Source organism: Nuphar pumila, chromosome 8 (genome assembly GCF_984573655.1).
Source record: "Nuphar pumila chromosome 8, dmNupPumi1.hap1.1, whole genome shotgun sequence".
Lineage (NCBI taxonomy): Eukaryota > Viridiplantae > Streptophyta > Magnoliopsida > Nymphaeales > Nymphaeaceae > Nuphar > Nuphar pumila.
Genome location: NC_143256.1, coordinates 24,342,014 through 24,367,496, shown reverse-complemented (window position 1 = coordinate 24,367,496; position 25,483 = coordinate 24,342,014). Strand labels below are relative to the sequence as shown.

Here is a 25,483-nt window from a genome sequence, read left to right as displayed (position 1 = left end):
GGGTTTACGTTTTTTGTTATTCAGTTATTTATTAGTTAGTATAGAAATATTTCCAGCACTAGATTAAGTAGATGTGTTAGCAATTCACGCTAATTGACGCAAATCACGCACCAGTGTGATAGACGTCAATATGTGAATTATTTCTTTTAATTAGTGTGGTATAGATTTTTTGTTACATTATAATTAAATAGTTCATAATTTAGTTTAGATTTTCCGTCAGTTAATTTCATAATTTAGTATTAATGTTTAGTTTATTTCGTTTAGTTTATTGCATAATAGTTAGATTTACTTGTATTATTGAAAATTAATTTAGTTTTAAACTTCACGTGTTTCTTGAATTATGTTAGTTAGTGTTTCATTCTATTTCAAGTAGTTAGTTGGTTATAAGTTTTGGTTAGTTTTTTTTAAATCTGTTTCAAGTTAGTTAGCTTGTTTCATAGTTTGTTAGTTTAGTTGTTACACTTTAGTTTGTTACAAGTTGTTAGAGTTAGTTTTATTTCTTTTTCTTATCAAAACTAACATTAGATTTAGGTATAGTTGTTTTTGCCCATTTTGTGCTTTATCTTTTTGTGTTTTGCAGGAAAGCATTGCAAGTAAAAAATGCCTCTCAGAAAGGCCCTTCAAAAGATCGCTCGAAGATCTCCTGAAGGTCCTTCAAAAGAGCCAAGACATTTAAATAGGAATAAAATACTAGTATCTCTTTGATTCAAAGGAAGCCGAGCAGTGCAAGGGACTAGACCACAAGCAACAAGAAGACCCTCTCTTTTTTGTTTTTTAGTTTAGGGTCATTTTCAATTAATTGGGTTTGTAATAAGGCTTATTTATTATTTTTTTGAGCCCTCTGCAAGAGGGTAACTTAGTGTAATTAGTTAGTTATTTTTATTTTTAAGACAATAAAGACTACATCAAAGTGGAATACAAAGTTGTTTAATCTGATTTCCTGAGTTTGATCTGAAACTCACCCTAGTGTGAGTCAGTTTTTATTATTTGGTGTCTGGCTTTCACAAATGTTTTATCAAAAATATATCTTTAGAAATTCATTTCATAAAACTTACACCAATTTTTTTGCATCGTTGTCAAGGGACAGTGATCGAAAAATGTGTATTCACTTTATTGCCTCTTGGTTATTTACGTTTTATTTAAGACTGTTAGTTTTCTTTCTGCAAATTATTTAGGATTGCTAGTTTATTTTTCTTGCTTATTAATTAGGATTGTTAGTTTGCTTTTGTAATTAGGATTTGTAAAACCACGTTGCTTGATATCTCTAGAGCCAAGTTTACTTTTCTTGCCCGACCCACCTAGTAGGCTACCCTTTCATAGGTGACGACTGTGCATGATTGGTACCTTACACATAGTTTGATTCCTACAAAATAACTGCTTGGGTGTAAGTGTGTGGTTGTTTATTTCTTGCTTTCAGTTCTTTATTTTATTTTTGCTCGCTTTCGTGGTGTGATTTGGTCATAATTGTGTGCTAGGTAGGTAGAAAACAAATCCCTAGGACGGTTGCTATACCGGTCTCTGCCCAAGGTGTATGCAAGGATGACGCTTGCTTGACCCCAAACTTGTTTTACTCGTAGAGGACCCCGAGTCCCTTATTAGAAGAGCCCGCAGATCCGGCCCCATGGTTGAGGATCAACAGATTTCCCGTTCCTTGAGGGAGTATTTCATTCTTAATGAATATACACTCGCCTCCTGCATCATGAGACCTGATGTGGGAGCGAATCAATTTGAGATTAAGGCCAATGTCATACAGATGTTACCCTCTTTCTATGACCTTAGCAATGAGGACCCCTATTGTTATTTCGATGAGGTCCTCGAGATATGCTCCACGGTGCGGATCAATAATTTTGGAGATGATGCATTGAGGTTAGCCTTGTTCTCGTTCTCCCTCAAGGATAAAGCCAAGCACTGGCTAAAGTCTTTAAATACAATATGAATTGCCATTTGGGAACAGTTGCAAAAAGAGTTTCTTAAAAAATATTTTTCTATTGAAAAGATGAACCAATATCAAAAGGAAATAACCAGTTTTCTTCAGATTGAGGGAGAACAGTTTTACGAGACCTGAGATAGGTTGAAAGACCTACTCAAGAAGTGCCCCCTCCACCAAGTGCTCTAATGGCAACTAGTGCAATACTTTTACGATGGCCTGACTAAGAAAGATATGCAAATAGTTGATTCTTCATGTGGGGGGATGTTCATGCTCAAGAGCGAGAATGAGGCATGGTCTCTATTTGAAACGTTGAGTGAAAACTCTATACACCATGCCTTGAACTCGAGATTTGATAAGACCACATCTATTTCTAGTGGACCTAAAAAGAGAGGGACTTTTGAAGTTGGGTCCAACCAATAATTGCAAATCAAAGTGGACCAGTTGACTAGAAAAGTGGACCAACTACTAGCCAACCCAACTTCAATAAATCACATGAGTAAAATGTGTGAGCTATGCGCTAGCCTTGCACACTTTGTTTGTATCTGTCCGACAGCACCGCTCTATCCTGAATTCGTTCAGGAGCTGGTGAGTGTTGCCCAAAGTTTTACCCGACAGGTGCATGATCCATATGTGCCTACCTATAACTCGGGATAGCAAAACTACCCCAACTTTGGGTGAAGAAATCCACAAGACCCACCCATATGCCTTCCCAACCATAGGTCAGACTGGGTAGCTTCTAATAAGGTTACCCAAGATCTACATTCCCACAACCTCCTTCCCAACTTAGCTTGCCTTATCCCCAAGAACCCACATCGAGTTCATCCTTTCAGGAGAAGCTCCTCGAGGCCTTTTCTAATATAAAGGCCAACTTCAACTCCCACACGGAGCCAATAGTCAAGCTGGAGACTCAAATGAGACAGTTGGTTGAGGCTTTGAGCAGACGCAGTGAAGGGAGCTTCCTAGTCAGCCTGTCATCAACCCGAGGGATAAAGAACCTATGTACCATGACCTGCACATCACAAAGTCTCATCAAGAGCAGACTAACTCTGTTATGACCCTTTTGGAGTGAGAAGGAACTCCACCCCATTCAGGAGAAGACTGAAGAACCCAAAAAAAGACTTATTGACCAGTCGATCTATCCTACCAGGCCCAAGGAAAGCAGACAGGGCCTACGGCTTGTGCCTTCTCCTTCGTATATTCCTAGCGCCTCATTTCTTCAGACCTTAGAAAAACTGAATGATTTTGGCAAGAAAGGAGTAAAAATATAAGAAATGCTTGAGATATTCAAGCATGTTCATGTTAACCTCCTCCTTCTCGATGTCATCCAACAGATGCCTGCTTATGCAAAGTTCTTTAAAGAACTTTGCACCTAGAAAAGAAAATCAAGATCATTGCCCAAGAAAATCTTCTTTACTGAGTAGGTAAGCTCAGTTTTTCAGCACCAAGCCCCACCTAAACTATGACCATCGATCATGCTTTGCTCGATCTTGGAGCCAGTGTGAACATATTACCAGGTTTCCTTTATGACATGTTTGGGATTGGGGATTTAAAACCCACCACGACCATCTTACAGTTGGCTGATAGGCCTATCAAGCTTCCCAGGGAAATCTCGAAAGATGTGTTAGTCAAGGTCGAGGACTTTTTTTTTCTGTTGATTTTCTCGTTCTGAATATGCAAGGTACTGATGTCGCTCACCGAACCTCCATTATTCTCGACAGACCATTATTGGCCACCGCCAACATGTGTATTAACTGCCATACTGGGGAGATAGGTGTTTCTTTTGGCAATAAGCGATTGCAGATAAATATATTTGATACTGCCATGAGAGCGATATGAAATGACGAAAGCTTCGATGTGAAGGAAGTTCAATGAAAGCAATCTGATCCGCAGTTGGATACTTGCATAGATAGATATTTGGTTTATAGCTCACCATCATATGAGAATCGTCTCCATGAGATTCACCATGATTTTCAATCAAATGTGGCGACTAAGCTCGTTCCTAACCGAAAAAAGAGTCATTGCAGGGTTAAAAATGGTAGAGTTGGAGAAAACAAAGTGGATAGGGCAAAAGATGAGACCATATATCTCAGACCTCCCAATTGAGCATACCCTTCAGTCTATTGATCTCATGGATGATGAAGGGTAACCGGAGATCCTTTTGGATGAAGACATAAAATTTAGCGCTTTATGGAAGGCAGCTCATACTGTTGTTGTAATTTTAGTAATCCAGTAGTTTTTACTGTTTTTTGTGTTATGAGCATGTATGATAGATCATGTATATATTTCATTTTTTGGATATGATTTATGAGTTACACATGATAGGACAACTTTCATAGTGCATCAAGTGACATATATCCCTTCTCTTGTGTGTCTTTTGTTTCTTAGTATGCATTTATTTAGTTGCATCTAAGCATGGGGGAGTGCCACTGAGGATAGTGTTATTCAAGCATGGGGGAGGGTGTAGTTTACACACCCAAATTTTTTCTTTCTATCCATGTATCGACACTGATAAAAACTCATAAAAAATAAGATTTTAATGAATGAGTTTTAACCTATATGAATGCTTTACATAATCTAACATTTTTAGAGAACTTTTAAGCCCTGCAAAAAAATTTGCTAACACTAATCTAAAAAAATGGGGTCACTTATTTGGATTTCAAAGAAAAGATGGTAGATGCATGTTAGAGTTTTATTTTGAATCACAAGTATGAATATGTACAGTTTATTTTTAAAAAACTAAGCAAATGAACATCATTGAAAATATGAGCTCAAAAAGCGAAAAACAACATATGTTTAGTTGTTTCATGTCTTCGTATTCCATAGTAGCAGGGCTCAGATACAAGTTGAAGTGTTTGATCTCCATGTCAAAAAGGATAACGAAGAAAATTACTTCTTTGTCTAAGTTGATATATGTGGCCTATTTGGTTCAAGCAAGTAGAGCCTGAGGTGTGTTTATACTTGGTGCCTTAAAGCCATCTGGTTTGGGAGTCACTGACCCGAAAGCTCGTTACATGAACTTTATAGAGAGCCTAATAGATGTTGACATTGTACATGACAAGAAGCAAACTATGCGTAAAACTATAAAAATTGAAGGTCTAGTGACTCAAGCAATTAAGTCTGTGGGATACTTTGTATCTGGTGCCCTAAGGTCGCCTAACTTGAGAGTCGCTGGCCAAAAGCTTATTACACGGGTCACTAAAACTGGAAATTTGATATAGTGCTCAATTAAAAGAAAAAAAAAAACATGAAAAAGAAAAAGAAAGAAAGTTAAGAGCAAAAAGATAAAGTTCACTACGTAGGAATAATTTTTGAGAAATCTGGGCAGAAAAATATGAGTGAGGAAAAATAAACAATGACATGTGTATATTTGATTTTTTTATAATAAAGCATAAATGATTATGATTTTTCTTAGAAAAGTAAAAAAAAAAGTTTTACTCTGTGGTGGCATGCAAAGACTCTAATTATGTTTTGAAAAAGTAATGGCATAAAATATTTATGAAAACAAACTTTTTAACTGCCTAATGCATGTTGAAGTTGAATCTTTTGTATACATGATAAAGATGTTTGTGGGTAGCATCACTGCAAACCCTCACGAGACCTTACTTGTCCACTAGGGTAACCCAAGGGTTTAAAGGGTTTGTTGCATATGCTAAATGCAACCATGATTCCTATGAAAGTGAGTTAGGTTTTTGCTTTGCTTGTTTTACTTTTTGTTATTCATGGTCTGTTTGCTCGAGGACTAGCAAACGATAAGCATGGGAGAGTTTGATCATGTATAATTTTTATATTTTAGATATATATTTTTATGCATGATCTTTCAAAAAAATTACATTAAAAACTCATTATTGTCAATGGTTTTCGAGAAACTGCTTTAAAATAAAAAATGAGAAAAAAATGCCAATTTCGACCTTCCTTGCGTGTTTTGATTAGTTTAAGAGTTTTTTATTCATATTTTAATTTGTTTAGGATTGAGTGGTTCTGAAAATTAGTTTCTATCAAGGTAGTTTTTGAAATTTTTAGAAAATTAAATGTAGTTTTTTGAAATTTTTGTTTTAACCAAAATTTTTAGTATAAATAGTAGTTTTTTAGAAGAGGGAGGCATCCTCCCTTGAAAAAAATGCAGGCCCCTTTCTCCCTCTCCTCTTTGTTTCTTCTCTCTTTGCTTCATTCGATCATTGGTTTTCCCTCTTCTCTTCCCTTCTTCAATCTCGATTTCATCTTTCTTCGAACCTTTGCTATCATTGATGCTTCTTACCTCATCGTTAGAGTGCACGTTCAACCACGGGAGCAGTCATTTCTTCTTCTCAACCCTTCCATCAGAAGCGAGCTACGAGGTCTGTTTCTTCTTCCCTCATTCTTTACTTGTTTTTGCACGTAGTTATATATATATATATATATATATATATATATATATATATATATATATATATATATATATATATATATATATATATATATATATTAGCATAGATTAAACATGATTTTTTTATTGTATATAGCGTAAATCTGATTGTCGTTTTTATCATAGGATAGAATAAATTAAATTTATTTATTTATTTTTTTAGCACACCCTACTGCCGTTAATCTGCATGTTTTATCTTGGACCAGTGTCAATCACGCATTCCAGCGTGATTGCCGTTGATTGTTCATGGCCTGCATATTTTGCGCAGTGGCTGCGTAGCATAGTTAATATTAATTAGTGTTTAAAATTTTAGATTAGGTTCAATAGTTAGTTAACCTGTTTGCTTCAAAAAAAAAATTTGACATGATATTTAGTTAGATTAATTTTCGTTTAACTTTGTGGAAGTTAAAACAAGGACTTAGCGTCCAACATCAATCATGCAGCACATTGATTGATGCTGATTTGCATGCTTGAGTAAAGTTTTTTTATTGTTTCACTTAACCTGTTTTAGAAATAAATTTTTAGTTGAGTTCACGTTTTTCGTTATTCAGTTATTTATTAGTTAGTATAGAAATATTTTTAGCACTAGATTAAGTAGACGTGTTAGCAATGCATGCTGATTGACACAAATCACTCATCAGCGTGATTGACGTTAATATGTGAATTATTTCTTTTAATTAGTGTGGTTTAGATTTTTTGTTACATTATAATTAAATAGTTCATAATTTAGTTAACGTTTTTCGTCAGTTAATTTCATAATTTAGTATTAGTATTTAGTTTAATTCGTTTAGTTTATTACATAATAGTAAGATTTACTTGGATTGTTGAAAATTAATTCAGTTTTAAACTTCACGTGTTTTTTGAATTACGTTAGTTAGTGTTTCATTATGTTTCAAGAAGTTAGTTGGTTATAAGTTTTAGTTATTTTGTTTTAAATATGTTTCAAGTTAATTAGCTTGTTTTATAGTTTATTAATTTAGTTGTTACACTTTAGTTTGTTACAAGTTGTTAGAGTTAGTTTTATTTCTTTTTCTTGTCAAAATTAACATTAGATTTAGGTATAGTTTTTTTTGCATGTTTTGTGCTTTATCTTTTTGTGTCTTGCAGGGAAGCGTTGCAAGTGAAAAAAGCCTCTCAAAAAGGCCATTCAAGCCCTTGAACATCTCCTGAAGGTCCCTCAGAAGACCCAAGATATTTAAATAGGAATAAAATACTAGTAGCTCTTTTATTCAAAGGAAGCAGAGTAGTGCAAAGGACTAGACCACAAGCAACAAGAAGTCCCTCTCTTTTTCTTTTCTTTTAGTTTAGGGCCATTTTCAATTAATTGAGTTTATAATAAGGCATGTTTATTATTTTTTTGAGCCCTCTACAAGAAGGTAACTTAGTGTAATTAGTTATTTTTATTTTTAAGGCAATAAAAACTACATCTCTGTGGAATACAAAGTTGTTTCATCTCGTTCTCTGAGTTCGACCCAAAGCTCAACCTAGTGTGAGTCGATTTTTATTATTTGGTGTTTAACTTTTACAAAATATTTTATCAAAAATATATCTTCAAATATTTATTTCATAAAGCTTACACCAACGATCACTGGATCTGCTCCTTGTCTTAATCTGTGAGCAGATCTAGTGTTTGGGGTAGACCACTTTATAAGTGTTCCGCCCTACCAAGGAGAGCCACCTAGCGGCTGCCTCGCCCCCTCCATAAAGACCCTTGCTTTTGTTTTTATTATATTTATGAATAGGATTAGGATTAATAAATTGCTTGGTAGGAAATTGCTCACTTAAAAAGATGGACTCTTTAAGGGTGCATTTGGAAGTAAGAAAATAGTAGAAAAAGGAAAAGTAAGAAAGAAAAATTTATAACTTATTCAACCTTTTCAAATAAGAGGAAAATTTTGAAAAAAAATCTAAAAATTATGTTTTTTATAAGAAAAATTCTTTCACTTGATTGAGGTAGAAGTTTTTTTTTGTAATTAAATTTTTTTTTCATTAGGGTAATCATTGATGCATATGCTTAGATGGATGTGTGAAAATACAATAAAAGATAAGATTTGAAACAAGGAGATACATAAGAAGGTAGGCATTGCATCCATTGAAAATAAGATGAGAGAGAATCATTTACGGTGGTTAGGATATATTCGACGAAGGCCTAATGATGCTCCAGTTAGAAGGATGGAGAAATGGAAAAATATATTAGTTAAAAGAGGTCGGAGTAGGCCTAAGAAGACTTGGATGGAGATGATAGGAAAGGATATGAATGCTTTGAACCTCGCCGAGGACATGACATTGGATAGAAATGATTGGAGGAGAAGGATTCATGTGGAAGACCCAGAATGATTTTCTTTTTTGGTTCATATCGCCGACACCAATTGTTTTGGGATGAAGGCGTAATTGTTGTTGTTGTTTGTTGTAGGGTAACCATTGACCTACACCACCTCGTTCCATGAGCTATCACAACAAGAGCTTCTTACATTTTCAGCTTTCTCCTGCCTACTCTCTCTCTCTCTCTCTTACCCACCATTTTTAGGTTTCCTTTCTCTCAGTCATCTTCCTCCCACCCACAACAAATTTCCTCTCTTTCAATCCATCTTCATCTTCCTCCCATCTACCACCATTTTTATATTTTTCTCTCTTTGGTGTGGTTGATGACCCACCTCTTTCACAGGTATTGTCAAATCACCTATCTCTCTCTTTATAGTATGGTTAAACCACTCACTGGCTAGTTCAGTCAAAGTGTCACTTTCTCTCTCATTTTTATCATATTTTTTTTACTCTTGTTCATGTTATACAAAGGCAAAAAAAAAATTATTTGAAAAAATTATAAGCACGCAAGAAAGATGTTGGAAAAGTGATGCAAAATAAAAAAAAAATCATATGGAATTTTTAACCATTCCAAATGACAGAGACTTTAACTTTTTTAAAAAGTACACTTTATGATAGGAAACCTTCCTCCAAAGTCCTCCAAAGTGGAGAAATGTTTTCTACTAAGATAATTTATTTTGACACACCCATATCTACGGATGGCAAAATCTGACCTGACCCGCCAACCCGCTTCTTAGCCGGGTTCGGGTTTGGCTTAAATGGGTTCGCGTCGTAAACAGGTCGACCCGCCTAACCCATTTATTAAACGGGTCGGGTTCGTGTTAGGGGTATGCCAACCCGCCAACCTGGATGACCCGTTTAATAAACGAGTTAGGCGGGCGGGTCAACCCGTTTACCCGAACCCGACCCGCCAACCCGCCCGCTAACCCGCCAAACCATTTACCCGACCTGACCCGTTGATTAAACGCCGTGTCGGGTTACCCGTTTAATAAATGGGCCGGGTTCGTGTTTGCCACAACCGACCCGTTTAATAAATGGGTTGGGTTCGTGTTGAGGTATGCTGACCCACCAACCCACCAACCCAACCCGATTGCCACCCCTACCCATATCACCGCCACCTACTCATCTCACCTCGGGCAAGCACTCATATCTTCCCTTCTCTCTCTCACTTTTCTCTCCCTCATGACTCGCATCTCTGAGGATGGCACAACCTCCATTCGAGGACAATGCATCCGCCATTAATTGAACTCACAGGCACAACCTTCATCCGGTGCAACCTCCATTCCCATCTCTGGAGAGGGTTGTTAACGATTATGGCTGAAAAAGAGGCAAAAAAGAGAAATCTAAACAGAGAGAGAGAGAGAAAGAGACAAAAGAGGATCAACATTATCACTCATGAAGATCAACAAAATGTTGAACCCATGAACCAAACAAAATAGAAAAACAAAACTAAAATATAGAAAAACAAAAGCAAAAGAAAAGAAAAAGAAACTACAGCCAGCTAGCAACAAACAACAAAGCCAAACTCAACCAGGATCCTCTGGATAAGAAGGAACCACCGATGAGTGAACGTTGTTCAGACGGAAGGAGAGGTCTCTAAGATGCATTCGTAGAATTGCGTATACATCAACCAAGATTTTATGGACAAGATTATTAAGGATGACCGGAATTTGACGGAAAGTAGCATCATTGCGTGCCATCCAAACAAACCACCAAGTAGTAAGCAACCATGTCTTCCAGATCAGTCTCCACCGCTTGCAACGTCTAATTTCAATAGGGCCTAGGAGCAGATCAATCGCAAAAGACTCCTCTTTGACAATTACGTTCGGAGATCTCCATGTGCTATTAAATAGGGCCACGAAGATTGGGCAGGACCAGAATAAATGAAAAGTAGTTTCTTCAGCAGCTTGACACAACACACACCAACTTGGAAACTGAAAGCCCAACTTCTTTAAATAACTGTGAGTCTGAACCCTATCATGCAAAATTAACCAAGCCAAGACCCGAGATCTTGGGGTAGGGCCCTTACCCCATAACGCACACTCAGGGAACCAATCTGCCCCTGGGGGGAGCAACGATCTATACACTTTGTGAGTGTGGAACGCACCATTTGGTGCAATAGCCAATGCAACCACTGATCATAATTACCTGCATCCCCAATTTGATTTATGAAGGACGATAAGGCTCTCAGCCACATGCTTCGCAAGTACGAGATCGCCAACCCCCGGGTTCCATGACGAAAAATAGATAAATCAGGAGCACCATATTTAGCATGAAGCAAACGAGCACAAGAAGAACTTCGTTGATGGGCCATCCAACATTGCTTGGCCACAAGAGCAATACTCCTCTGTCTTGGAGCAAAAACATCGAAGCCAGCCATACGCTTAGGTAACATCATCGTTCGCCAACCAACCAAATGACGCTTACTCTTAGGCTGACACCTAGACCAAAGAAAATTCGTCATTAAACGACAAATCTGCTTCTCCACGCCCACAGGCATCACGAACATTGACATGAAGAATTTAGGGATAGAAAAAAGAACATGTCTGATTAAAGTCAGACGGCCAGCAATGGAGAGATAAGACGCCTGCCACGAAAAAAGCTTGTTTTTCACTTTTTGAATAGTTGGAGCCCAAGCAGCAGAAGAGAGGCGCTTCACTTGTAACGACAGACCCAAATACCTCATCGACAACTCAGAGATTGCACAATTGAAAATCCGTTGACCCGCTGCAAGCATAGGATACTGAACATTGAACATAGAAATAGAGCATTTGTTATCATTTAGGGAAAGCCCAAAAAGAGAAAGAAAGAACTGGAGAATAAGCTTGAATCTAAGCATTTGTTGCACGTTTGCTCGCCCAAAAATAATCATATCATCAGCATAAATAAGAATATGGTCCAAAAAATCTGGAAGATCTAGAGGATCTATCAGGCGCTTCTTCGCAGCACGCTTGAGCAACACCACGAGACCCTCAGCAATGACATTGAACAACAAAGGCGATAGAGGGCAGCCTTGCCTTAGTCCACGCCCCAATTTGATCTGACCACCTCTAGTGCTGTTAATCTTAATCATGGCCTGAGCATTAGAGACCAATTCCCTCACCCACTCAGAAAAATGACGACCAATGCCAAAATTGGATAACATTTGAAATAAGAAGGGTCAATGCACAGAATCAAAGGCTTTATTAAAATCTAATTTAAGAGAAAAATAGGCCTGACCACTAAGATGTAAGGAGTGAATGACTTCAGAGGCCAAGATGAATGAATGTTGAATCCTCTTATTGTGGATAAAGGCGAACTGAGAGTTCGAAAAAATTTGGTGAGCCACGACCTTCAACCTATTAGCCAACACCTTGGCAATCATCCGATAAAGGGCGCTCATAACAGAAATCGTGCGAAACCTAGAGATATCAGTTGCAACAGCATCTTTTGGAATTAAAGAAATAATTGCCAAGTGGGTTTGAATAGGCAATCTAGAGTTGCGATAGAACTCATCAAACATGTTAATAACATCAGGCTTCACACAAGACCAAAAAATTTTGAAGAAATCTACATGAAACCCATTATAATCTGGAGCTTTCCACCCAGACAAACCTTTGATTGCCCTAAAAATCTCATCTTCAGAGAACTTCATTTGCATAATTCTAGCTTGATCTTGCCGAATCGAACCAACAGAAACAGGACCAATGACACCCTTTACAGTAATGGAAACAAAATATAAATCTTTGAAATACTGAGTGACAGCTGAAATAACATGCTGATTAAGGTACGAAACATTCTCAATGGTGATTGATGGGATGACATTCCTCCTCTGACGATGAGAAGCATATGAGTGAAAAAAATTAGTATTATCGTCTCCGACCGCAAGCCATTTCACCCTTGCCCGTTGCTTCCATCTAATTTCCTCTTTGACCCTCCAGTTCTTCAAAAGCGTTGATAACTCAATAGATTTGGCCTGCAAACTTTGCAAGAGAGAATCATATAGAGACTCCGGGAAAGACATAGTTTGATACAATGCTGAAATCTCTTGCTCCCAAGCAGTCATTTACTGAAATTTAACCACATCTCGATTATGGAGCCAAGCTTTGATGTCTTTAGCGAGACGAGACAACTTCTCATGACACCGGATAGCTGCCCACTGCTCATTGGAGGGCTTGTTCCAAGAGTCTGAAATAATAGTATGAAAATCTGGCTCTTGGAGCCACCATTGTTCAAACACAAAACTCCTGGCGTAATTAAAACCACCCCCCCAAGTAGTGATTAACTGACCATGGTCCGAGATAGAAGGAGCTAGCAAGACACATTTGACATCTGGAATGAGATCCAGCAAATTTAGAGTGACAAAAACCCTGTCAAGAACTCTGCAGCATGGGCAAATCTGCCTATTTGACCAAGAGTAACGCTCCCCAATAAAAGGAATTGGGTAAAAGTGATGCCAATGAACAAAATCTTGAAAACCTCGCATAGATGGATTGGGAAGAACGAGGTTATTAGAATCCTGAATAGACAAAAGGCAATTAAAGTCTCCCATAAGAAAATGGTACTCCCCGTTTGAGACGACGATCCTATTTAAGTCGTTCCAGAAAGCAGGCCTCATGACAGCGTGATTAGGGCCATATACAACAGTGACCACAACCCTCCTGCCATTGTCTTGCAACATGAAGGCAACAGACAAAGAAAACAGACCCATGTCCAGTTGAGAAATATTTAAAGATTGCTTCCCCAAAATAAGGATACCACCGGCATGGTTGACCGCAGGCTTAAAAAAATAGTCAGCACCCCTCCATATACTAGAGGCAACAGAGCGAGAAACTTCATCCATCTTAGTTTCACAAATAACAATCAGATCAGGCTTCTCCTGTCTAACCCAATTTGCTAGAAATCTATGCTTAGAGAGGCAATTCAAGCCCCTAATAATCGAGCAAAGAGACTTCATGACACACAATCTGGAAAAATCTGGGGGGGGGGGTGTAACCTTGCTGACCTTCGTGGAGATCTGCCATCGAAAGTCGTAACATTGAGTGGGTTGCTCCTCTTGCTTCTACTACCACTGCTAACTTGCCGGTGCCGAACAACCCCCATACGCTCTGTAGCCCTCGAAGGACCGAGAGAATCACCCCTTAGATCAGAGACAACATCAAGTGGAGGACCTAAGGAGCCACCTAGGATAGTAGAGACTACCGAAATGGTAGATACCATATCGACAGTTATATGAAGCAGTTGAGATGAGGAGAGAGAGATATCAAGCATCTGTGCTGCCTCTTCAACCTCAACACCCAAGGGCGACAGAAGGGGGGACTGTCGAGGAACGGGTGGAGCGGAAGGGAGAGCCACACTTGGGAGAGCCCCACACCTCTAAGAACTACACACAGAATCAGTGACGGTAGATGCAGCAATAGTGGCCTCAATAACGACCGGCGATAAAGGAAAAGGAACCGATAGACCAATAATCATGCATTTGTAAGCCTCAGTGGAATGGGCATTAAACGCCATATAATCAAAGCGCCTCAATGGAAAAATAATGAAAGACGATGGCAAAATTGACCTTTTTCCACCTTTTGCATGATTGTCTAACCGAGTTGCCAATCCACCTCAAGAAGGGGCGCTAGTCGAGTAAGGCATAGAGTCACTAACAGATAAACCATGATGGGCATGAGCATGTGAAATAATGATAGACTTATCACCAGTAGGATAATATTCAGAACTAGTTACGACAGATATCTTAGGGCTCCCCAGCAGCACGTTCGACGACCGTTGAAAGCGAGATGCGAGAAGTCGAGTAGACGTGCTGGGTTTGGCAACAAATTTCGAAGATGTAGATGATATAGCCGGAACCGTATTAGAACAAGATTTTCTGGTAAGCTGCCTTGGCAGAGCATGTGATAACTGGACCGGGACCGGGGCCCAGATAGTCCCAATCTTAATGGCATGAAAAGAAATCTTCGGCTCTTGAAGATCTTCAATCTGCACCCATGGCGAAAAAGAAGTACATCGCGAAGGCCGCTTAGAACTTTGACAGGCAAAGTGAGTCCCCAACACAGAAGGTTCGGTGTAGTCAAGAGGCTTCCCGGTTGAATGTTGGTGAGGAGCATTTTTTCGCTTTCGCTTCCAAAAAGGATGACGACGAGCAAGGAAAGATGAACCACACCTATGACAATCAAAGTGTTTCTGAAAATGCAAAGACAAACATGATGCACACCACCAGTCTCCCGGTCTAGCGCGACGCAACTGAGATCTTGTGCGAAGGGCACAAAAAGAGCGTTGCCATGAAGATTGAACCTGCTGCCAACCCCGATCAGCGACCCAATGCGGAAGCTCACGAAAAAAGAAAGGTGGGTCAAGCAGCGCCATGACAGAACAGGCTTCGAGAGGCTCTCTCCTGACGACATGGATAAATTTTCTGACGTCCGAGGTATGAAGAGAGCCCGCATCCAAGCATGAACCAAGGACACCAGAGAGAGAGAGAGAGACTAGCTCTACTTGCACAATTATTTAAAATTTGATAGTGGTCTCCATAAGGGAAAGCCCATCTTAAATACAAGCGAGAGAGTCGCTTAGGCCCTGTTTGAGAGTTCGGCTCCAGGGAGCGGCTAAGTGCTCGGCTATATGCCACGGCTCTCAGCTATTCGCCACGTGTCCAAACCCTCAATCTAGAGTTGAAGGGGGAAAGCTTGTTGTTCCTATGGTTACTGACATCGTAAAATTGCTTGTAGTCCCCATAAAAGGTAAGAAAATAGTCAAAATCAAAAGAAATCCCTTAAAAAGACGAGTTTTTAGGGGTTTTCTTCTTGGATCATGTATTTGCACTCTGTTTCTATTTGCATGGTGTTCTTCTTTGGATTCTTTGTTAGTCCTCCATCTAACTCGAGTTGAAGGGGGAAGCTTGTTGATGTTCGAATGGTTACTGACATCGTAGAGATTGCTTGTACTTCCCATAAAAGGTAAGAAAATAGTAAAAAATCGAAAGAAATTCCTTAAAAAAGTGTTTTTCTTCTTGGATAATATATCTGCACTCTGTTTCTATTTGCATGTTCTTCTTTGGATTCTTTGTTAGTTCTCATTTTCACTCCAATATTTGAGATTGTTATCAGATTTGTTTAGTTAATTTGAGAGCAACATTGGCACATAACGCAAGAAATCCAAGCCCATCACCAGCTAGTCCTTGTTATCATGACCAATGCCAAAATATCCAAAGCTCTCCATGTCTATCCATTCCATGAATAGGAATAAACTCTAGACAAAGGTTTCCATGAAGTCAACATGACATGGCTGATTCCCAAGTTGTTTTGAATAGTGCCTGAATTTTCATTTTACCATTTTCAACTCTTGATATGGCATTGATCCTCCTGTCCAGTTTAGTCTGGTCTTGAATTCCTCCAGGAAAACTAAACTGTTGTACATGGCATGCTGTCAGTTGCAGATTTAGCAATCTAAGAATTTGAAAAACAAAAACAAAATGAAAACATTATTCCAGATGGAACGCCAACGTGTTCAAAGCATGTTCTTGGGGTCATGATTGATTAGATGTAATTTATTGGATACCTATAGTATCATATAATTATCCCACATGAGAGAGAGAGAGAGAGTTGATTTTTTGTGGTACAAATGGTGTTTTGTGTGTGTGCGCTTGTGCCTTGACAATTAATTAATGTGAAGATGCATAATTGTATATGTGCATGTCAAGCATGTTAAGTGTAACATTAATGCAATGCTTTTCTTTATGATATGGTGAATACTTAAGACACCTCACCAAACCCTGAAGGTGTTACTCCAGTCTCATTTTCTACATGTCTCCGGTCTACTGAGTTGGTTGAAGTTATACTATAATAACTTCGGCTTGGTGTTAAATAGAAAGAAAAGAACTTTGACATTTTTTTTTTTGTATTTTTAATGTTTTAACATCTTCTTTGTACATGTTTATAATTAGTATTGCCTTTCTTTGTTGTTTATGATATCATTCACAATTTTTAGTTTTTTTTTTCCTACTAATGGATAAAGCCCCTTTAAAATGCGATTTTGGAATCAGTGAGCCTCATTCTCTTAATGAAGCCCCTTTACAAGGTGGTTTTGGATATGGGGAACCTCATTGCCTTGTGGAGAATGATAGTAATTTGGTTTCAAAGATTAGTAAAAAAAATTATATCTTTTAGAAAAACTCTCCTAGAGAAAAATTCTCTTGTTTGGAACATTGGAAAAAATCGTATATTTTTTCTTCCTACCTTCACTTTTTTTACATCTTTTTCACTTTCAAATGTGCCCTTAGTGATTCAATCAGAAAAAGTTGTTTAGGGTGTGTTTTGATTGTTTGTCAAAGATTGTATAAAACAATAGAACAAAAAGATAAAACACATGTTTTGTCTCAATCTTTGTTTTGACTGGACAAAAAGTTGCGTTCCGTGTGTTAATTGATTTTAGTTGTGCAGACAACTCATACATTCATTCATTTTAACTCGTTAAAAAATAAAACTGCTTATGCATGAGAGCCCCAAATCCAAATACTAATCTGCAAAAAAATGAATCCCACACCCTTGCCCTTCCAAATCAGGACACAGAGGACAGACGAGAGAGGGAGACACACACACACTTATACCTGTGATGGTCACCAGAGGTCAACGTCAGGGAGAGGCTCACAGAGACAAAATGAAGGGTATCAGGGGATATTACCCCTGCCTAATAATTTCTTTTTCCTTTTTCTTTTAACCCCCCATCTTTGTTTCCGACATAATAAGGGGGGCACCGGAACCGGTGAAACACCATTCCATGGACATGGCAGACATGCATTCCACATGGTCACAACGTCCACTGTTTGATGGCCATGAAGTTCTACCCCAAATGCACAATCAAGCACGTCCTTACAGTAGATTGAGCCCCAGATAAGCACATCACGAACTTGTACTAGCGAGTGATAACTGCTGGACTACCAAATGAAACATGAAATCGTGTGTAGAATTGCAATAAGAAAACCAGAGTGACAGTTATCACACCTTGTAAATACCTTGTATAATTTTAAAAGGTTTAAAGTTGGATTCAATTATTGTAAATCTGTTTTTTTGGATAAACTTCTAGTTATGTTAGCCAGGGGGAGAGTGCACAAATCTTGGAAAGATTATCCCCAAATTGGCACCCTCTAATGGAAGGGTTTTGAACCTGCAACATCCCAACACAAGGTCTAGCTGCTCCTACCAGACAAGCAGAGCCAACCCATATGACTGATTCGTATTAATTGAAGATAGTTGGCCAAGAAAGGAATCTTCCAGCAATGTTATTAATTTATAATCCTATTTTACAAACCCAGAGTTTAATTTAGAGGGGAAAAAATGCCTACAGAATTTTGAGAAAATGCCTTACTGATCAAAAATTGAAAAAAACAGAGGGAGGGAAAAAGGGAGAGGAAAACAGAAAGATGTTGATGCATACACAAAAAGGGGGGAAATAAAAAGCAACTGATTTAGTATGAGAATTCATGACCTCTCAGTGAGATATACTTCTTGATCCAAATTGCAATATCCTCCGCACAAGCCTGAGCTTGTGGTGATTTCAAAAGCATATCCAAAGTGGCAAATTCGTGAACTGCATCCTTATACTCGAGAACAGGTGCATCAATGTTCACCTTCCTCAGCTCTTCAGAATATGCAATAGCACGATCCCTCATCCAGTCATGCTCAGCAACCACTGTGAGGGTTGGAGGCATGAACTTGAGTGGCGGCTCTCTGCCAGGAACGAGAGGGTTTGCAGCAGGGTGATCCAAACTGTACTCATCCTCTGGCAAAAACAATTTCCAGGCCAATATACACATTGCTTTGTCATAAAAGTATGAGTTTGCCAACTTAATTTCTGAATGCGTGGGCACACTACCAATGAAAAACGGATACACTAGAACCTGTGCAACAACCTTTACAGGCTCCAAAAGCTTGCCTGCCTCAACAGCCTTCCGAGCTACATAATCTGCAATATTGGCACCACAACTAATTCCGAGGAGAACGCACCTGAATATAATTCATACAACATAAAAAACCAGGAGGAATCAGTAATAAGAAACAGAAGACAAACACAAGACTTCCAAAACACAAAAAATATATTCGGTGACCTGCAAATCGAGAATGCATATGCATAACAAAGTAGATACCATTTTATGCAGTGAAGTGCATATTTATATGTGGCCTTTGGCAAATGATGTATGCACATCTTCTATTAACTCAAAAAGTAGCACATTGCTGAACCCATAATCACTAATTCCATTAAATGCACAGATTTAAACGTAGGAGCATTTAATCTTCATATTTTTGGGGGTAAATGACATCTTCAAATCCCCAAAAATTGAACATGCATAAATTGATAGTAAGCATACCTAATATTACATAAACCATGATAATCACAATAAATAGATATACGACTTCTTTCTAAATAGGGTTGGTTCAATCAAGTACAGAAGATGGTACCAAATGTCTGTCGGTTTATTTACTCATGTAAAGTGAAAACATCAGCAAGAATGTGCCTGTACATATGCAAGATGGGCACAACTATTCTAGATTAACCAAAGAGGCCTGTATCTTGTACATGACCATTAACCATGGCAAGTCAAGTCAAATGAATACTTCACTTATACCTATGTATGTATCATCACAGCATAACAACATCATAAGAGATCATGCCACAACTTCATGGAGAGAGTCAAACACATCTCACATGATCAACACAGAAACAAGGACTCATTCACTTTTTGTGATCTCGAGCCTTGTGTAGCTGATTGCTGTTTTCTTTCCTTAATTAATACTGTCATGATTTTGTACAAATCTTATTAATCATGAGTCTTTCGCAAGATGGACTATACTTCTTGTATGCATGCATTTATTTTTTTCCTTTTTCTTAATGATAATCATGTTGAGTAATAAACCCTTAGTAATTTTATACAAACCTGTCTAATAGAAAATGTCATAATCTAGATCACTATTTTCACTAAATATAACTATCGAGGTCACATCTATATGGTCCAGTTCAAGAACCACATAATAAATAGTTAGAAAATAAATGGGCTGATTAAATAGTACAGTACTATATATATAACAGATACTGGCATTTGTTTTCCTTCTTGACACAAAATAAGAATGAGAGAATGGAGAAAAAAAGAAAGCTAGATTTATCTTGCATGAAATCCTGTAGGAACCGTATCTCTGCACTTTCAACAATTTTTTTTTCTTTTATTTCTTTATCCTTTTTCTATCACTCTTCCATTTGGATCTTTTCCTCTAAAAAATGCACTTCCCCAGGTACCCACTTCCTCAACAAAATGCAATTACTTGCAATAAATTCTATAATGCTTCTTTTTCCCAAGCGAACAGCCTTTGCTGCTATTCCTTAAAAGATTATGTGAACTGTTACACCACAGCTCTCAAACAAAAAGAAATTACTTCTTGATCTGCTAAAAACTAATTTAGCCTAAAAGCATGCAACTTTATCACATCACCATCTTTTATCAAGAAAGATTTTATCTTTTCCTCGGACAAGAAAACAGAAAGTTTGGCATGTTCTCAAATGACGCTCATTGCAAAGGAAAAATGCAACCACCTTGACAAATGTCTTTATTGTTCCTCCTTACATAGAATTATGTCCATATCTAGACTAGAAAATAGGCTAGCTCACTTGCAATTCTACAACTTGACCTAGTTTTACATTCCCCAAGCATCTTTGCACAAAGAGAACATTTACTGCAGTTAGTGTTTGGATTCACCAGATATTCCATGTGGGACATGCATGTCTAACAGATAGCTTCTCTAGGCTGTGTTTTGGAATAGACAGAATTGTCGTACACAAAAACTCTCATCACGCCCACAGATCCAGTATTTGCTCAAGTATTCCAGTAGAGCACTGGCTTTGCTGGACTGTCTCAGTCACAAATGAAAAAGGCACCAAAAATGGAAAATCTGGTTAATGTCTTGGCAGATGGTCTCAACCCACTAAAGGTGAGAGATGGGTGTGAAAACATTTTCGTGAAACAAAAATCACTCCCTCGATGGAATTCTATTTATTGAGTGAAAGTTAAAACCAAACAAACCATCAATGTCCAATTTATATTGGATTAAGACAAACATATTCATGACTACTTCTGAAAAACAAACCATCAATGTCCAATTTATATTGGATTAAGACAAACATTTTCATGACTACTTCTGAATTTTCCACACATCCACATTCTATCACAATGGATATTAGTTATAACTCGAGCCATTCTCAGCTGGCATCCTGCTTCCCTCACAACATAAGTTTTGTCATGAATTCATGAATTTCTATGCACACACACACACACACACACACACACACACACACACACACACACACACTGTTTCTGTGGATCCCTCGTTCACTGATCCAAACTTCCCCTCATACTTTTCTCCATTGTTTCATGCTTCTTCTTTTTCTTTTCTAGAAACACACACGACCTATGGTCCATCAACAGAAAATCCAAGAGGTTAGACAATCTTCCTGAAATCTTTGTCATGCAGGCCCTCAGCATGTGTCCCATGTCAACACAACATCATGGTGGACACACCAGAACATTTCATGGACACAAAAATTTGTGACAACCATGGGTAAACACCATCTCAAACTTCATCTATTTTTTCATGATCTTGATTGTTTATTTTGCATTTACTTGTGTTTCTGTGTCTTTTTTCTTTTTTTTCAAAATATCATTGGCTACATTATATTCCAATTTCAACTTGAATTTATTACTTAATTTCTATAATCATAAGGATCTAGAATTTCTGTTAAAAAATTTACATGAATCCTACAAGCCTATTTCACATAGGTGCGAGTGCAGATGCGGCGATGCAGAACTTTAAAAAAACTTGGGTGTGGGGGTGCGGGTAGGGTATATATATAATTTTTAACAGTTTTAAGTTAACACTGTGTATGTGTGTGCATTTATTTATATATATAATATAGATAAAGCTGGACTTGGTTAGGATTAACTGAATCTACTTTTGGACAGAAATGGACCTCAGTGTGGTTGACTTCACCTGACACAAAGGAAGCTGTGTCCAAGTGTCTCACCCACATGGATGCGGGTGCGGTGCCCTGTTAGAAGAGTCTGTGTTACATAGCTACACACACAGTTTTAATTTTGTAAGGATTTAGAAGTCATGCATATTAGGCGAAAAAAAAGGGTTTAGAATTCTTGTTCAAGATTTTGCACACACCTACATGCATACATGGAAGCCTGCACACAAATACAGACAAAAGCACACATGCGTACACACAGACACACTCACTCGCAAGAATGCAAATGCATGCATGCATGCATGCATATACACACGGTGATGTCCTTATGCCCTAGTTTGACAAAGCTCTCATGTCATACTATATCTGCTCGTGTCATATCTTGTACCCATGTCCATGTCTATGTGACGTATCTTGTAATAAGCAGATTCCTTTAGGATATGTTTCCTTTTTGATAATTCCCTTTCTAATCTGGTTTTGATTATGATGGATGATTAGATGAAGATATTGGGTTTTCCTTGATGTTATTAAAGAAAATGCAGTGATTAACCATTCTCCTTTTTGCAAATGATAAGATCAATGAAAAATTAGGTGTAATTTGAAAAGGATGCAAAAAAAGAATTCAACAGCATTGTTTTAACTGTTAGTTATATCAAGGACTCGGTGGTAATGATTGATTCAAGTGTTGGTTAATTCCAGGAATAACTGGTGCATTGAAAAGCATACATGTGGGGCCCAAACATTGAGGACTGGATTAAGATATCAATATTCTTAGGAAATCCACACGCTGAATTGCAGACACCAATTCATATGAATTGTTGTGCATGTCCTGGAAAAAGAAACAAGATCTAGAAACATTACTACCATTTTTCTCAGATAAGTCAGATTTTTTTAAATAAAACAATTATAACTTTAACATATTGCGCATCCAAGTGAAGACCTATGACACATAGACATGGACGCAAGCAGGGAACATGATACGGACATGATTCGTAAGAAATTAAGGTTTTGTAAAACCAGAGCATGAGGACACAATAGTGTCCATGTGCATGCACGTGTGTATTGTGTGTGTTGTGTATGTGTGTGTGTGTGTCTGTATGTTTTCTAATTCACAATCTAAAGCAACAAAGCATGAATTTCATCTTAAATGTGAAAATTCTTGAAGAACAATTCTAGGTCATGATGACTAATTAATACTAATAATGATACATCCTAGTTGAATAATGAAACAAACATAATCAACAAGAAATTTTGGAAAGAACAAAGCAAGTAACTAGAAACTAAAGGATTAAGATTACTAAGAAAAGACAAAATTAGGTACATAGCGTTGATGGTCTAACACAAGATTGTTGTGTCCATAAAATGCCAGGGTGTGTTCAAAGTCTGAGGCAATGCAACCCAATACATGCACACTATGTGAACTTTTCATGTGACAAAGGTGAAGACAGCAGAACCATAAAGAACCACCAACTTCGTATCAGACATGATATGATTCCACTACTAATGCAAATAGATGTCACAAGTGCCCAATTTTACTAACCAATTACAACCTATTTTGATGTCCCTTCCATTGTTGTTGACAATTTACATACCAAGAGTTTTAGGTTCAGTTAGTTTGTGTGACTGAATAAATAGAATAGTCCACCAAATGGACGCTAAACTTCATCCAACAACTTATATGAGTGAAATGTAAGTGAATAACATAGACTCAGTCTAAAAAAACCTAGCCCACTCCCCCCTCCACCAACCCCCCCCCCCCCCCCCTCACACACACACACACAGAGGCTACTCAAAATACTGGTACATATTTTATAAAATACGATTCAAGCAATTTTTCAATTTGCAAATACTCTTAGCAATGAAATCTGTCAACATGCCAATCAACAGAAACAAAAACATTACAATTTTCCTTGCCAATCATAAGACGGCTACGGATTTAGAGTATGATTCAGTCCATTTTCCAGTCTGCAAATACTACCAACTTTCTTGTTTTGTTAGTTCTGAAAGCGGAAACGTAGCTAGTCGTCATAGAAAAAGTGACAATGAAATCTGTCAACATGCCAAACCACAAAACACAAGTTTTACAAATTCATGTCCCATATGTACTGTGATATTAAAACAAAGTTTTTCAGCCACCAATCGAGGAATAAACAGTGTAGAAATAGTATGATGTCATGAACATTGCATATAACCAAGCAAGAGTTCAAATATAACGTTCAGACAATTCTGAGTTTACCAACAAGGATTTTATTTTTTGAATCTCTCCCTAGATGAACAACAATTCGACCTTCATCAAGTGGTTATGAATCTCAGAATTCTTCAATCAATTGGTGCATCATTCTAGCTATGAAATATAAGAAGAATGAAAAGCTGTTTAAATGCAAATGAATCAAACGAAGTAATGAAAAACCAAAGCAGGAAAATCCATAGGTGTCAAAAGGTACATCTCACAAAAATAAAGGACATGGAACAAGGTGGGGGGAAATGAATAACCTGGAAGGATCCCCATGAGCAGCCAACCATGGTTCGACCATCGATGCCCCGAACGTGTCAACAATATGTCTATGTACATCGGACTTGCGAAGATCTGCAGCACTAGCACCACCACCACGAGAGTTCCCAAGCGACTTACTGCACTCAGAAAGGTTCGCCTGCTTCCCTAACCAATTCAGAACCTTCAAACCATCCTCGAATGCAGCCGGGTACCGATTCTCCGGTGCCAACCGATATCCAACAGCAATCACAATCACTTCGCAGAGCTTCGCGATCCGCCTGCAGAAGAAATCATTCGAATACGAATCCTTGCTCCCGGAAACGAAACCTCCACCGTGGAACTGCAAGATGATGGGCAACCTCCGGCGAGATGGGGAATTCGTGTTCCCTGGGAGGTACCCTCTGTACAAGCCCCCACCATCCTGCTGCCTCTTGGACTCCTTCAGATGGCCATTGGATCCAGACACCGCGGCACCATTCGAGTCACCGGCTCCACCGGACTCGCCGCCATAGCTGCTCCGACGGATATCGTCTACAGCCGTGGGAGTGGTGGCGGTAGTAAAACCACCATAGCTGCTCCGGCGAGAGAGGGGCGGACGGGCATCGGATCGCTTGGAGAGAGGGTCGAAGGGGGGGTTGAGAGAAGAGTCCGGTAGGAAGATCCTGACGGAGAGGGAGGTGAAGGAATCGATGTGGATGTCCTTGGTGGCAACCCCATCGGTGAAGGAGGCGTTCGCCGGCACCATCGACTCCTCCTCCGGCCGCGAGGTGATGCCAAAGGGGTTGCCTCCCTCCTCCGTCGACTGCGTCCGATTCTGGAGCCTGTGTTTCAGGAGGAATTTGAAGAAGACGCTGTACAGCTTCACCGCTACGCTTGGCATTATCAATTCCCCCGCTTTCTCTCTCTACCAATCTTGTTTCTCTCTCTAGTAACGAAGGCGGGGAAGGGAGGGAGCCCGATCCTTCACGGTGGGATCATCCCCGTATATTTCTGTTTCTTTCTCTTTCTCTCCAATTCTCGTTTCTCTCTCTACTTTCTCTCCCAATCAATGCAAGTGAGGACTTTAATCTGATGGGAGAAGAAGGGGTGTCCTAATTTGTCAATGTGGGGTCATCCATCACCCTATTTCTCTCTCTAAATCTTTGTTTCTCTGTCTAGTTTTCCTCCTTTTCTCTCTCACTCTAGAAATGGAGGTCGGAACCCTAATTTAGGGATGGAGAAAAAGAGGGTGGCCTAATACTTTGTGGTGGGATTAGGGTTTTTTGGGGGGGAGATTTGCAGAGAGGATGATTTTGATGGTGAGATGCAATTTCTGAGAGAGAGAGAGAGAGAGAGAGAG

At 38.6% G+C, this 25,483-nt stretch overlaps 1 protein-coding gene across 1 annotated transcript; it reads right to left on the bottom strand.

Moving 5' to 3' along the window:
* Window positions 1-18,087: 18,087 nt before the first annotated feature.
* Window positions 18,088-25,141, bottom strand: LOC149829810 (putative carboxylesterase 11). Its single transcript, XM_090015637.1, has 2 exons — window positions 24,144-25,141; window positions 18,088-18,640 (listed from the first exon to the last, which is right to left on the bottom strand). The coding sequence occupies exons 1-2, from the start codon at window positions 25,022-25,024 to the stop codon at window positions 18,103-18,105; spliced, it is 1,419 nt and encodes a 472-aa protein (XP_089871763.1). The 5' UTR covers window positions 25,025-25,141; the 3' UTR covers window positions 18,088-18,102.
* Window positions 25,142-25,483: the final 342 nt, after the last annotated feature.

Excerpts from the sequence above, each read along its gene's own strand:
- LOC149829810 (XM_090015637.1), bottom strand. The coding sequence starts at position 25,024 with ATGCCAAGCGTAGCGGTGAAGCTGTACAGCGTCTTCTTCAAATTCCTC. Across the intron at positions 18,641-24,143 it reads GCTCATGGGGATCCTTCCAG|GTGCGTTCTCCTCGGAATTA; the intron begins GTTATTCATTTC and ends AATTATATTCAG.